General features: G+C 68.9%; 1 protein-coding gene across 2 annotated transcripts; it reads left to right on the top strand.

Annotated features, from left to right (window-relative positions):
- Positions 1 to 1,767: 1,767 nt before the first annotated feature.
- Positions 1,768 to 13,980, top strand: DGKQ (diacylglycerol kinase theta; the record flags this gene model as incomplete). Of its 2 annotated transcripts, XM_082653919.1 has the most annotated exons (23): positions 1,768 to 2,065; positions 3,860 to 3,939; positions 4,653 to 4,752; positions 5,175 to 5,260; positions 5,341 to 5,466; positions 5,819 to 5,972; positions 6,050 to 6,121; positions 6,221 to 6,321; positions 6,424 to 6,677; positions 6,764 to 6,854; positions 6,973 to 7,027; positions 7,154 to 7,215; positions 7,515 to 7,665; positions 8,100 to 8,138; positions 8,739 to 8,854; positions 10,239 to 10,390; positions 10,591 to 10,739; positions 10,834 to 11,012; positions 11,295 to 11,395; positions 11,484 to 11,630; positions 11,720 to 11,831; positions 11,913 to 12,065; positions 12,371 to 13,980. In XM_082653919.1, 23 exons carry the CDS (start codon positions 1,768 to 1,770, stop codon positions 12,470 to 12,472), a joined length of 2,880 nt encoding a protein of 959 aa, XP_082510045.1. In that variant the 3' UTR covers positions 12,473 to 13,980. The 2 variants fall into 2 exon arrangements, with proteins under 2 accessions (XP_082510045.1, XP_082510044.1); XM_082653918.1 differs by having other exon boundaries at positions 6,050 to 6,321.
- Between the last annotated feature and the right edge of the window lie 235 nt (positions 13,981 to 14,215).

A 14,215-nucleotide genomic window follows, 5' to 3' on the forward strand; every position in this document is an offset into this window, starting at 1 on the left:
AGGGGGCTGGCAGTGAGCTAAATGCTCCAGGGCTCAGGGGCCCGTCTGGGGAGCCCCAGGCGAAGGGATGTCCTTGCCTTTTCAACATCACGGCCCGGGGCTTTGCAACCCATTTCCCCTGTTTGTATGTTTGTCCTCCTGGTAGCTCAGTCCTGGCTCCTTCCGTCCGTCCACGGCCAGGCACTGACATACCAAGTGGCGTTTCCCGCCTTATTTTTCAGTTTGCTCTTGTCTGTCTGCCCCAGAACTCAGCCCCAGGGTGGGCAGGGGTGCCAGCCCAGCGCCCTGGTGCACAGCCGGTGCTCCAACAGGATTGGGAGCCCAGCCCCCCCCACTCTCAGGGGTTGGCCCCGGTCTTTGGGCCCATCCCTGGCCCCGCCCCCCCTCTCTCCCGCCTCCGCAGCCCCTCCCAGCAGGCCTAACGCACTTCCAGGCATTCCCTCCCTACTACGCCCTCCCCCGGACATTATCCTCGCCTGGTTGTGTCCCCTGCCCCGTTCTCCTCCTCCTCTGGGGCCCTGCAGCCCCTGCTCACCCTGCCGTGCCGGGGCCTGTCCCGAGGGAGGGCGGCCCACAACGACGCAGCAGGGATCAGGCAGGTCCCCCGGAAGGGCCGTGGCCCACGACGCCCGGCTCGGCGACGCGCATTACAATCCGCGGTCAGGCCCACGGGGGCGGGGACCCCGGAGCGCTGTCAGGCGATGGGGCAGGATGCCCCGCGTGGACGCGACCCCCACACGTCCTCGAGACAACGCTGGGGGGCAGGGCAAGGGCTGTCTTCACTGCCTTCCCTGGGAGTGCGGTGGGGGCGGGCCTTTCACGGCGGGGAAGGGTCCGGGAGGCCCGGGGTGGGGTCGCTTTAGGTCGCCCACGAGGTCGGGGTCCAGAGGGAAGGATGCCAGCCCCTCGGGCTTCCCAAGTGAGAGATGACGGGAGGGAGCACCTCCTGAAAGGAACCACCCCGTCTGTGATGAGGACAGGGGCCGGGCGCCGGGGGTTGCTCGCGGCGGGGCAGGGTCCACGCGTCCGAAGACCCCGCAGACTGAGCCGCCCATGCACGGCTGGTGGGAGCACACAGGGCAGACAGGCCGTCCCAGCTCCAGAGCCATCTCCATCGCCTTCCTCCTCCACCATGGACGCCCAGACTGGGGCCCAGAGGGCCTAGCTCCTCCCCGGACCTCACCCTGGGACCCCCCACCCCGAGACCGCAAACCCTTCCCCGGCCCTCTGACTCCAGACGGGGGCCCCCTAGGGCAGGGCCTGGCCTCCAGACCCCACTCTGGGGACCTGGGGCAGTGCCGCACGTTTGCCGGGTCGCCCTGAGCAGCCGCGAGCGGGATCCCGGTGCCGCGTGGGAGGCGTCCGTCTGCGCAGGCGCGTGCCCGGGCGCCGCAGGTGCAAACACCTCTCGCGTCGGTGTCTGCAGGTCGTGTGCCTGTCTCGTCCGGCCACCGGACCTCGTCGGGCCACCTGACCCACCCACCTGCCCGAAAGGCCGCGGAGCTCGGACCTCGGCCCACCCACTGCTCCGCAGGCCCGCCCCGCTCGTGCCCCGCCCCCATCCCGCAGGCCCCACCCCGCCCCCGCCCAAGGGCCGGGACCCCGCCCCAGACCCCGCCCCGCGGGTGCGCGCCTGCGCAGTGACGGCAGGCGCAGTCGGAAGCACGGCGAGGACCGCGGGGCACAGCTGGGGACGGCTGCCCCTCTTTCCCGCAGTGCTGACCCCGCAGTCGTCCTCCACTGGGGCTCGGGCCGCCCTGGCCGGGGATGGCGGCGGCGGCCGAGCCCGGGGCCCGCGCCTGGCTTGGCGGCGGCTCCCCGCGCCAGGGCAGCCCGACCTCCAGCCCGGAGCTGGGCGCCGGAAGCCGCTCGCGGTCGGGGCCGGGGTCCGGGCCGGGGTCGGGGCCGGGGTCCGGGCCAGGGTCGGGGCCGGAGCGGGCGGGCGCTAGGCCCCTGGGCCCCGCCGCGCCGGGTCACAGCTTCAGGAAGGTGACGCTCACCAAGCCCACCTTCTGCCACCTCTGCTCCGATTTCATCTGGGGGCTGGCCGGCATCCTGTGTGACGGTGAGCGCCCGCGACCCCATCGCAGATCCCAGTACCTGGGCCAGAACGGGCACCTCACCTCTGACCTCTGCACTTCCAGCAATGGCCTCCCCAGGATAGAGTCCCTTGCCCCTCGGGGCAGGAGTGTGCCAGGCCCAGACCTCTCCGTGGAGGTGATGAGGGCCAGCTCCTGCGGGCGTCTGGGGGCGTCCAGTGGCCGCGGCCCCTCCCCCAGGCCGGTGGAAAGATCTGCTCCCTAGGCGCCCTCACCTGGCTTGGGATCCAGTGGGGAAAGAACGTCGCGGCAGCGCAGGGCAGGTGCAGTGAGTGCGGATGAGGCCAGCGAACCCTGAGCAGGTGCAAGGGGCAGCAGTGCGGCCAGGCAGGGCTGGCCTGGGCCACTGGCTCCCCTGGGCTGGTGCTGGCCCATTCTCTCCTGGGTGCACACTGCTGCCCACAGGGCCTGAGTGCTGGCGCTGCCCAGGCTCAGACTCCCAGAGAGCTGGGCCAGGCCTGCCACCCCGAGTGTGACATGCCCCAACAGGGCTCACACGCCGCCGCCAAGCCGGCCTGGCGGGGTGAGGAGGCCCTCCCTCCTCTGGCTCCTGGGCAGCTGACACGTGTGCTGCCAGAGTCCGCTCTTCTAATCCTGCTCGCTTCCGCAGGGGACGGGGCGGGGAACCTCTGCCCTGCTCAGGGAGACGGGCCTTTGGCTCTGGGGACAGAGGGAGCATTCAGGCTAGAGCCTGCAGAGGAGACTGGGCGCCTCACACAGGATGCCTAATGCCAGGGCAAGTGGCAGGTCCCCCTCGCGGGTATGGCCTCCTGAAGGTGGGCACTAGGTCTGAGGGGCGAAGAAGCCCATGGAAGGGAAATGGGGGTGATGTGGAGGCCTTCACTGGGCAGCTGTGCGGACCTTCTCCCCAGCTCTGGAGAAGGAGCCGGTGACCTCAGCAAGCAGAGGGGCCTGACAAGGGCATGGGAGGAAGAGCCCCTTCTGCCAGGGAGCACCCAGCATGTGGGGGGAGCAGGGACTAGGTGCATGGGCCAGAGGAGGAAGCTGGGGGCCGCCTGCCCGCAGCCGAGCCAGGCTGGGTGCCCCCCCAGGATGTGTAGGGTGCCCTCTTGCTGCCCCCGTGGGCATTGAGAGCATAGCTCACCACTGTTGGAGCCTCTGGGCTGTACTCCCTGGGCCGGGGCAGGTGCAGCCCTCATTGGGCCAGCCACCCTGCCTGCCTCGGGGGGCTGGGGGGATCCTGGTCTATCACAGACTGGCTGTGGTCTGGGCAGGCACATCGTGTGTGGGAGGGGTAATTAGGGGTGTATGCAGTTGTGGGGAGTGAGGGAAGTGTGTCCCTGGTGAAGCTGGTATAGGGGGTAGGTAGAGGTGCAGGAGCTGGCCAAGTGCCCGCCTGCCCACCCACCCCCAGCAGAGACTTGAAAGAACTGGGCCTATGTGTGCGTGTGTGTATAGGGCGCTGGACGGGGGACTCTCGGGACCCCAGAACACACGGTCATCCAGGACGGTCAGAGCCACCAGGGCCCTGCTCCCCGCTCTGGGCTCTCTGGGGTGGGACAGAGGATCAGGTTGTCTCCATGCCCTCCCCCTACCCCTATGACAAGGGTTGGGGTCAGGAAGTTTTGGGAGGGTGGGCCCACCGTGATAGGCCATCTGCCCCGTCACAGAATGCTGACACCCTACCACACAGCCCTTGGCGGTCCCCCTGGCTGCGGCGTCCTCCCGCGTGCCAAGACCTGGGGTCTTTTGATTCCCGGGCAGGACGGGGGCAACTCACGGGGCTCTCATTCCCATAGTCTGCAACTTCATGTCCCACGAGAAGTGCCTGAAGCACGTGAAGACCCCGTGCGCGAGCGTGGCACCCAGCCTGGTCCGCGTGCGTATGGAGCATGGGCTACTGCACCTGCGGGGGGAGTGCGCAGAGGGGCAGGGAGGCCAGCTTTTGTGGTGGGGAGTCAGGCCAGCATGTCGGATGGGGTGGGCAGTGGCCCAAGCACTGGGGGGCTGGGGTGGGAGTGTTCCCTTGTGCTGGTCTGGGTCCCTGAGCTGCAGACTGCATCCCTGCCTGTGAGCCCCTCCCAGGGCAGCAGCTGGGCGTCACTTCCCGATGGTTCTGACCCTGTCTTCTCCAGGGTCCCTGATACCCAGCACTGCCCCTCCTGCCTGTTGGTGGGCCTCCTCCACCTGTACTTTATCCGGGTGGCCTGAAGTGTATCACGGAGGGGAATAGGCCTGGGGGAGTGGCCAGCACCTGTGCAGCTGGATCAGGCCTGGGCAGGACCAGCCGGGGCCTGAGCTACAGTAGGGGTTGTCTGAGATCACGGCCCAGGCAGCCCTGAGTTGGTCGTGCACAGGGAATGGGGAGGTCAGCATGCAGGGCAGTCCCCGGCAGGACCCCTGGGAGCATCGAGGGGCTGAGAGGCACAGCATCCTGTTAATCGTGCTCGGGAGGACCGAGGGGTGTGTGGCGGTCAGGCAGGTGGCATGGGCTGGTGATGGGAGCTCCCTGGGACAGAGAGGAAGTGGGGCTTAGGGACCCGGTTGCCAGGCCTTAGGGCCCAGGCTGAGGCCAAGCTGTGCTCCTTCCAGGTCCCCGTGGCCCACTGCTTCGGCCCCCGGGGGCTCTACAAGCGCAGGTTCTGCGCCGTGTGCCGAAAGAGCCTGGAGGCGCCCGGGGTTCGCTGCGAAGGTACCGCCAGGAGCCTGCCTGGCTCCTCTGGGGTCTAACTCCCTTCTCACCAGGGACCTGGCCTTTGCTGCCCAGGGGCGCCCAGCCTTCCCTGCGGTCAGGCGGTAGCTCTAGCGTGGGGTTCGGGGATTCTGGAGCTGCCCGCGCCGGGAGGCGGGGAAGCGGGGAGGCGGGTGCAGGGGACCGCAGGGGCGCAGGCTGCGTGTTGAGGTGGGCCCGGAGGGGAGAGGAGCGGAGAAGCTGGTCCCCATCCCGCCGAGGGAGGGGGGACTGCTCCTGTCTCGCACGTCGGACCCCAAAAGGTTAAAGAATGTGCGGTCAGGGGAGGGGCGGCCCCAGACAGGAGCAGAGAGGCCGGCGAGAAGGGGTCTGGCAGGGTCGGTGGGCAGCGGCGAGAGGCCCTAACCCTGCCCGTCCCCCAGTGTGTGAGCTGCACGTTCACCCCGACTGTGTGCCCTTCGCCTGCAGCGACTGCCGCCAGTGCCACCAGGACGGGCACCGGGACCACGTGAGTGCGCTGGGCCGGGGGCCGGAGGGCCGGGGAGGTGGGGGAGGCTCCGCGGAGCCTGCTGACAGGCCTCTCCGCAGGACACGCACCTCCACCACTGGCGCGAGGGAAATCTGCCCTCGGGCGCGCGCTGCGAGGTCTGCCGAAAGACTTGCTGCTCGTCCGACGTGCTGGCCGGCGTGCGCTGCGAGTGGTGCGGCGTCCAGGTGGGGCGGGGCGGAGGCCCTGGGGGCGGGGCGGGAGAGGCGCGGGTGCGCTTGAGGCGGGGGCGGGGGTCCTGGGGGCGGGGCGGGATGGATGTCGCGGCCAAGACCTGTGGGGAGGGCTGCATCGTCCAGTGGCAAAGCAGGTTGGGGGGCGGGGGTCCTGGGGACAGCTCGCTTGGATCGGGGTGTTTTCCGGCTTTTGGGGTGGGGGTTCGGTTGTGCAGGGGAGACTGAGGTTGGGGGTTGCGTGGGAGCTCAATGTGGCCCCCCGGGAAATCACTGAGGGCCGGCCTGGACCCAGGCCCTCTCCTGTACCAGGACCCCAGGCTCGAGCCCGTGCCCTCTCCCCCAGGCCCACTCGGTCTGCTCCGCGGCTCTCGCCCCCGAGTGCACTTTCGGGCGCCTGCGCACCATGGTCCTGCCGCCGGCGTGCGTGCGCCTGCTGTCCCGCAACTTCAGCAAGATGCACTGCTTTCGGATTTCCGAGAGCACGGCCCCTGAGCCCGGTGAGCAGGGCGGCGGGGAGCGGGCGTCTGGGGTGGGGGCCGGCCCTCGACTGAGGCCAACTGTGACCGTCCCGCAGGGGAGGGAGAAGACAGCGTGGACGGAAGCTCCCCCGCCGGCCCAGGGAGAGAGGTGATGACACTAGAGTCCAGTAAGTGCCCCTTAGCAGTGTCCAGCCCCGCATCCCATGCCCCGTTCCCCCATCCCGTGCCTCGTTCCACGGATTTGCACCCACTTCCCTGTGGCCCAGGCAAGCAGACTCTGAAGATCTTCGACGGCAACGACGCAGTGCAGCGAAACCACTTTCGTGCCATCACCGTCCCCCGCCTGGCCAAGAGTCAGGAGGTGCTGGTAAGAGGGACCCCGCAGCCGCCTTGCAGGCCCGTCCCTGGGGGGCTGCGGGGACCCAACGTGGCCTGGCTCCGCTCACGCCCACCCCCACCCCCCTCCAAGGAGGTGGCGCTGCGGGCCTACTACATCACGGAGGACCCTCAGGGCTTCCAGCTGCAGGCGCTCCCTGCACCTGCTCTGGCTGGCAACACCGGGGCCTCAGGAAAGGCCTGGAGCGGTGGGACCACCGAGGAGGAGGGCAGTAGAGGCCCAGGGGCCCGAGACGCTCCCAGCATCACTCGTGTTCCCGAGGCCTGGATCATTCGCGCTCTGCCCCGCACCCAGGAGGTCCTGAAGATCTACCCTGCCTGGCTCAAGTGAGACCCAGGTCCCTGGTAGGGTCCGCGGAGGGAGGGAGGCGTGGGGGCTGTGTGACCCCAGCTCCTGAGCTTGTCCCCTGCAGGGTGGGTGTGGCCTACGTGTCCCTGCGTGTGACCCCGCAGAGCACTGCCCGGACTGTGGTGCTGGAGGTCCTCCCACTGCTCGGACGCCAGGTATGTGTGCTGGGCCCGCCCTGCCTGGCGTGGTGGCCCCGTGTGGGTCTTCGGGAGGCGGGGTGGGGGGGGCGTTAGGGTTGGTCCAGGCCTGATGCCCTGAACTCCACCCCAACAGGCCGAGGGGTTGAAGAGCTTCCAGCTGGTGGAGGTACTCATGGGCAGCAGGCAAGGTGAGCGGGCAGCCTGTCGTCAAAGCCCTGACCAGTCCTGCCCCCAGGCGCCGGCGGCCCAGGGCAGGTGCTTTTGGAGGTGGCCGCGGGGCCTGGGGCTAATAGTGGTGTCTCTCAACTCTGCAGTCCAGCGCACGGTGCTGGCGGACGAGGAGCCTTTGCTCGACCGGCTTCGTGAGATCCGGCAGGTCAGTGGGTGTGGACACTGGCCCCTGGGGAATGGCTGGCCTTTGGCCATGGCTTCTACCTTGTAGAGAGGGAGTCTGTCTGCCCTTAGGACACAAGGCCACGCTGGCGGGCATCTAAGCATCCCGGCCAGCAGTGCCTCCCCTTCGCAAGTTCCCCGTGTGTCCTTTCTCTTCTCTCCTTTCCCATCTTGGCGGCCTTCAGCCTGGGGCGTCTTCCCTTCGGCCCCCTTGGTGGACGGGGGGTGGGGAGGCCCGTCCCCTAGTGCTCTGCTCGGCGTTCCCCCCCCCCCCCCCCGCAGACGTCCCTGCGGCAGATGAGCCAGACGCGGTTCTATGTGGCTGAGAGCAGAGTGGTGGCCCCGCGCGTCTCTCTGTTCGTGGGTGGCCTGCCCCCTGGCCGGTCCCCCCAGGAGTATAGCAGTCTGCTGGACGAGGCTGTGGCCAGCAAAGGTGCGACTGCCTGGGCTGGTCCGGGGCGCTTGGCCAGGTGGGGGCAGGGCGGGAGTCCTGAGAGCAGGTGTGCGGGCTGCCGGGCTGAGGCTGCGTCCCCCTGCTGCCCTGCTCCCCCCAAGCACTAGCTGAGCCTTTCCCGAGCTGGTTCCTGGCCCAGAGGGTCTCCGTCCTCACCTCTGGGGCCCAGACCCCATCACCTCCTCTGAGGAGGTTTCCTGCTCTGGGCCCTGGGGGGGTGCCCTGTGCCTGGAGTGGGGGGGGCGCTTCCTGGGAGAGCTGCGCTGTTGGGTGGTGTGAACTTATTCCTGGCCTGGGGGGCCGGGTGGGGCTGCCTGGGGTGGCGGCCCTGGGTCGGGGGCCTGGGGGGCAGGCCCCTGGCGTCTGACGGCAGCGTGCCGCCCCGTCCCCCCCCCCCGCCCCCATCTTTGCAGCTGGCCTGGTGTCCGTGAGCCACGTCTACTCCGCACAAGGTGAGCCCCCACGGGTTGTGGTCAGGTTGGGTCCGAGGTCACTCCCTGGAGTAGCTGGAGCAGTCTTGCCCTCTTGCTTCACCTTGTTTGGGGCCCGTGGGCCGGGGAGACGGTGCTGTTTCATTTCCTGGCTCACGGCCGCGATGCTTTTGCTAAAACGTGACTGAGGTGCAGAGAATGTTTTCTCCACAACCTCTTGTGCTCATGGGTTCCATCTTTTATGGCGGGAAACTTCAGATCTCCGCAGTGGGAGGACAGTACCGTGAGGCCCGTCTCCCCTCTGTGGGTCCATAGCAGTTACCAACGTCCTCCATGCCTCTCGCGGGTCCTGGGGGGGGGGGTGCGGGTCTGCTCCACCCTGCCTCCAGGTGGCCTTCTCTGGCCACCCAGCATCTCCTGTCTCTGGGCCCGGCTGTCCTTGGAGGCTTCCCCCAGGGGAGGGAGTCACGCACTGCGGGGACGCCTTGGGACGGGCTGGCCTGAGGTGGGCCGTGGCCAGAACTGGGGCCATTCGGCCTTGGGAGGAGGCGAGGCCCCAGCCCAGACACCGTGTGGGTGGCGGCAGGACAAGTAACCGAGCTCACGGCCCACCTGCCACAGGTGCCGTGGTGCTGGACGTGGCCTGCTTTGCGGAGGCCGAGCGGCTGTACATGCTGGTCAGGGACACGGCTGTGCACGGCCGGCCGCTGACCGCTCTGGTGCTCCCGGACGTGCTGGTGAGTGGCGCCGGGGCGGGGCCTGGGGCCATAGCTTCCACGGCCAGTTTGTCTAATACCCGGTCAGTTGGAGCAAAGTCCGGGTCTGTGTGCACGGCTGATTCACTCCGAGGGAGGGGCCCGAGGTCCGATGGAGAGAGGCCGGCACGCCACGTGACTGGCCCTGCAGCGGACACCTCTTCAGGGCTGGCCTGTGTTTGTGACTGTGTGTGCGGCCCTCGCAGGGTCGTGGGCCCTGGCCCCGCTTTTCCTGCCCTGGAGGCCTCTGCAGCCCTGCTCGCACCCTGGGCCTCCTCTGGCCAGTAGGTGATGCTCCCTGACCCTGGAGGCTGTCCCAAAGCCCCAGCAGTGCCCCAGACCCCGCCCTGCGCTGTGTGCCCTGGTAGTAGCTTCTGGTCCTTGGCCCTGCTGGCCCCCAAGGACCCCCCGTGGTGACCGGACCCCAGTTCAGGCCGAGCAGGATTAGAGCAGAACGAGTTCAGGGTCTGTGACTGGGTGAGCCACGTCTGCAGGTTTCTGCCGCCCTGTCCTACCATCCAGACAAGGAGGCGGCCACTGCAGGTCAGGGTCCCCCTCCGCCGGCTCCACGGGCAGAGACGGGTGGGTGATGCCGACACGCACTTTCTCTCTCCCGGCAGCTGCCTGCCCTGGGCTGAGCAGGTAAGTGGTGACCGCAGGCAGCTCGGCCCGGTGGCTCACACGTCACCCCAGTGTGTCCTCGGCCTTGAGCCACGGCCGAGCCCGTGTGCGGCCGCTGCCCGCTGTGTCTGCGCCCGTTTGTCTCCTGTCACCCAGCAACCCCCGTCGCGGGGACCCCAGCCCCCGTCCTCACCACGTGGGGACCCCTGCTCCCTGCCCACTCTCGCGGGCGCTGTTTCTGCCGTTGTGTTTGGGGGCGGGCTTTGTCCCGTGGCCCAGGGGAGGCCTGGGGCCGCCCTGCGAGCCAGGCTGCCCCTCCTGACTGCCGTGTGGGTGGGCGGGGGCCTGGCAGTGGGCTGGCTCTGAGAGGGGCAGGCGGGGTCCTGCGTGGGCTTCCAGCCTAGGCTTCTGGGCCATGTGGGTCTGGTGGCGGGCATGGTCTGAGGACACGTGGCGTGGCAGCTGTGGCATGGCCGATGTGCTCAGAGCTCCAGGCTGGCCAGTGCCTTCCCACCCCACTGGCCAGGGGTCTGTGGGCGCCCCTTCTGTTGTGGGATGCAGCCCGAGCAGGCAGTGGTGAGGTGGGGTGGCCGCGTGGCCTTCCTCTGGAGGGGCCGGCCCCAGACTGGCTCAGGCAGGTGGGCTGAGGGGCAGGGGCCGCCACTGCCAGGCCGCGTGCTGGGGGAGGCCCGGCTCTGTCTCTGGGGGTCCGGCCAGCCCGCCCTAACGCAGTCCCATCCGTCAGCACCTGAAGCTGCCCCCACACTGCCGCCCCCTGCTGGTGTTTGTGAACCCCAGAAGCGGAGGCCTCAAGGGCCGCGACCTGCTCTGCAGTTTCCGGAAGCTGCTCAACCCCCACCAGGTCTTTGAGCTGACCAACGGGGGGCCGCTGCCCGGGTGAGCCTGCCAGAAGGGGTAGCTGCCCATGCCCTTCCCCCGGCCAGCAGGAACAGGTTGGGGTTCGGTGGGTCGGGACGCTTGAGGGCACCCTGGGTGGGGACGAGCTGTGGCTGCTTCTGCCCCGGGGGTGACCTCCTGTCCCTGCTTGTTCGCGGCCGTGGCCAGTGCCGGGACACGTCCTGTCTCCCTGCCGCCAGGTTCCACGTGTTCTCCCAGGTGCCCTGCTTCCGGGTGCTGGTGTGTGGCGGGGACGGCACCGTGGGCTGGGTGCTTGATGCCCTGGAGGAGATGCGGCACCGCCTGGCTTGCCCAGAGCCTGCCGTGGCCATCCTGCCCCTGGGCACAGGTGGGGTCAGCTGGCACGTTGGGGGATGGGGCCCCGGGCTTGGCGGGGCGAGGGGTGGGTGTGGAGAGTCAGCGTGTGTCTTGCCGCTGTCCAGGGAATGACCTTGGCCGGGTCCTCCGCTGGGGGGCGGGCTACAGTGGAGAGGACCCGTTCTCCGTGCTGGTGTCGGTGGACGAGGCGGACGCCGTGCTCGTGGACCGCTGGACCATCCTGCTGGACGCTCATGAGGCCGGCAGTGGGGAGAACAGCGTGGCAGACGCGGAGCCCCCCAAGGTACCGGTGTGCCCGGGCGGGGGTGTGGCACCCGGCTGGCGTCTCTCTACCACGTCTGTCCAGGTGTTCGTCCTTGTCCCAGCCACGCCTTGGCGTTGGCGCCAGCGCTGTCCCCTCGTGGACACGGGTGCCGGGCCTGGGGATGGCCGGCTCAGAACCTGAGTGTGGGGCAGTCACCGGACAGAGCAGCTCTGTGACAGGAGGCCGGACCCACCGCAGGGGCAGCGGGGAGCACATGGTGGGGGCCGACCGGGGCCAAGGGACAACGCGTCTTGTTCTCAGATCGTGCACATGAGTAACTACTGTGGGATTGGCATCGACGCAGAGCTAAGCCTGGACTTCCACCAGGCACGAGAGGAAGAGCCCGGCAAGTTCACGAGCAGGTGCCGCAGGGCAGGGGTGGGCGCGGGGCTGCCCTGGCGACCACGTACTTCCTGGGGGCTCGCCCCGTGACTGTAGGTCCCCCGCCAGGTTCCACAACAAGGGCGTGTACGTGCGGGCTGGGCTGCAGAAGATGAACCGCTCCCGCGGCCTGCACAGGGCCCTGCGGCTGCAGGCGGGGCGGCAGGAGGTGCAGCTGCCCAGCATCGAGGGGCTCATCTTCATCAACATCCCCAGGTGCCCGCACGCGGGGCGCCCGGGCTCCGGCCCCCCCCGGCCTCCCTCCGGCCTCCCTCTGACCTGTGTGCCCCTCCTTCTTGGTGCAGCTGGGGCTCGGGGGCCGACCTGTGGGGCTCCGAGAGTGACTCGAGATTCGAGAAGCCACGCATGGACGACGGGCTGCTGGAGGTGGTGGGGGTGACGGGCGTCGTGCACATGGTGAGCGCGGGGGCGGGGGACCGGGGGGCCGGGCTGCGGCGCTGCGGCCCTCTGAGCATGGCTCCCCCTCTCCCCCACCAGGGTCAGGTCCAGGGTGGGCTGCGCTCCGGCATCCGCATCGCCCAGGGGTCCTACTTCCGTGTCACCCTCCTCAAGGCCGCACCTGTGCAGGTGGACGGTGAGCCCTGGGTCCAGGCTCCCGGGCACATGATCATCTCGGCCGCAGGCCCGAAGGTACGCCCGGCGCGGGCTGGGCAGGGGGATCGCTGCCCGCAGGCCTCGGCTGCGCGGAGTGGCCGGCATGGCCTGGGCGCCCGGCGGTCCTGCTGCGGCTGGTTCTTCCCTGACGCGGGGAGGTCGTGAGGCTGGATGAGGCCGGCCAGCCCCTAGGGAGCCCCTCCCCACAAGCCGCGGTCACACCACGCTCCGCTCTTTCCCCTTCTGTAAGATGGGCTGAGATGGCAGCGGCCGTCCTGGGACCCGGCACCAGGTGGCCTGCAGTATTGCACAGCCCTCAGACCTTGCCTGTCTCGGGACAGGTCCACATGCTCAGGAAGGCCAAGCAGAAGCCCAGGAAGGCGGGGACCCCCAAGGATGTGCGAGCAGATGGGGCGCCTGCCCCTGAGGGGGACTCCAAGTAGAGGCGGCTCCTGGAGCAGCGCTCGCTGGTGGATGTACTCGCCCACAGCCCTGCCCTTGGGTGTTTCCCTCTTGTCCCGTCCCCGTGCCACACACAAGTGCTGGGTGGCCTTCGTCCCAGTGATGGGTGGGCACGGGGCTCTCTGGGGCCCGGGCCACTGTCCTGGAGGGCACACACTCCTCCCCAGGTCCCTCTGCCACCTCTGACCCCTTCAGCCAGGCAGTGCTGCACCTCACGTCATGCCCCTTGGGCTGGCCCCCTGGATGCTCCTACAGGGCAACTGGCTCTCTGGACCCTGGGGTTGCCCAGCACAGACACGGGACACCATGGCCACTAGCTCTTTGGCCTCACCTCTCCACCGAGGGCTGTCCTGGGGGACGTGCCTCTCCAGGCCCGGGTGGTGTCTGGCCGGCCCAGTCGGAAGCTGGCTGGTGGCCCCGGAGTGACAGGGCTGGGATGGGAGGGCCCCGAGGAGGCCAGGTGGTGCCCAGGAGGTAGCAGGAGCCTGGCTGGGGGCCCAGAGGAAGTGCGGAGAGCGTGCGGAAGAGCGGGGGCGGCTTCAATCAGCAAGGCCGACGCGGCACATGACCATCGCGGCGCTCGGCCTCCCATTTGCCGACAGTCAGCACACGGGTGCCGTGCCCGCTGCTGGGCAGACGGGACTCGTATGATCTCCGTGCGTCTCCACGCGGAGACCTGGCGAAAGAGGATGCAAACGTGGCTGTCTGGCGGGCCACTCGCAGAGCCCCTACCACAGAGCCCCAGAGTTTAGCCGGCCCAGAGTCTCGACCTGGTCCCCAGAAGAGCCCGACCCCAGCTGCCTGGGAGCCCCCAAAGCCCCAGAGAAGGGTCCACGAGCCCCTCTCCTGATCGCCTGGTCTCTTTGCCTTTGGCGCTGTCTTGCCGCTGGGCCCTCGCACCCTGGGTGGTGGCCTCACCCTGACATTCGGCCCCAACCTCGGACATGGCCTGCCCAGCCCCGTACCCGCCAAGCTCGTGCCAAAACTGTCCAGACACGTGCATCGGAACAGCCGTGGGTGGCGGCCCATCCTCGCCACGTGCCTCTGGTAGCCGCTGTGTGTCCCCAGGTCTGCGTCCCCGGGGATGGCATCAGCTTCTGCTTTGCGGGCCCCGTTGGTCAATGTGGACCGTCTTGTAAATTTTGGTTCAGGTGAACGTGTCCTCTGTGCGTGCGTGAGTGACTCTGTGTGCCCGGAGGGGCTGCGTGGGCTCTGCACCGCCCCCCCCTCATTTGTAACTTATCACCTAAAGGTGACCGTAATTTATATGTGGGACAAATAGTCTGGGCGTCCTGTCCTGCTGCCGTGTCCTGCGTCTGTGCCCGAGGCCAGCGTGCCGGGGGAGGAGGCCTGGGATGTGGGGGCCGGTTGGATAGCCTGCTGCCGTGTCCTGTGTCTGTGCCTGAGGCCAGCGTGCTGGGGGAGCGTGTGTGCCCGAGGCCAGTGTGCTGGGGGAGGAGGCCTGGGATGTGGGGGCCGGTTGGATAGCCTGCTGCCGCGTCCTGCGTCTGTGCCCGAGGCCAGTGTGCTGGGGGAGGAGGCCTGGGATGTGGGGGCCGGTTGGAGAGCCGAGCAGCTGCCAGGGCCCTCTGCCCGCGGGACGTGCTGCCTGTTGAGGACCAGGCCACATCGCATACCCACACCCACCACGGGGCTGCGGCCCCAGCTGCCCCGGAACCACCCGCTGCCTGCGGCCCCCCCGCGGCTCATCTCCACTCGGTCGA

Source organism: Grampus griseus (assembly GCF_964374135.1).
Source record: "Grampus griseus genome assembly, chromosome: 4".
NCBI classification, from domain to species: Eukaryota; Metazoa; Chordata; class Mammalia; order Artiodactyla; family Delphinidae; genus Grampus; species Grampus griseus.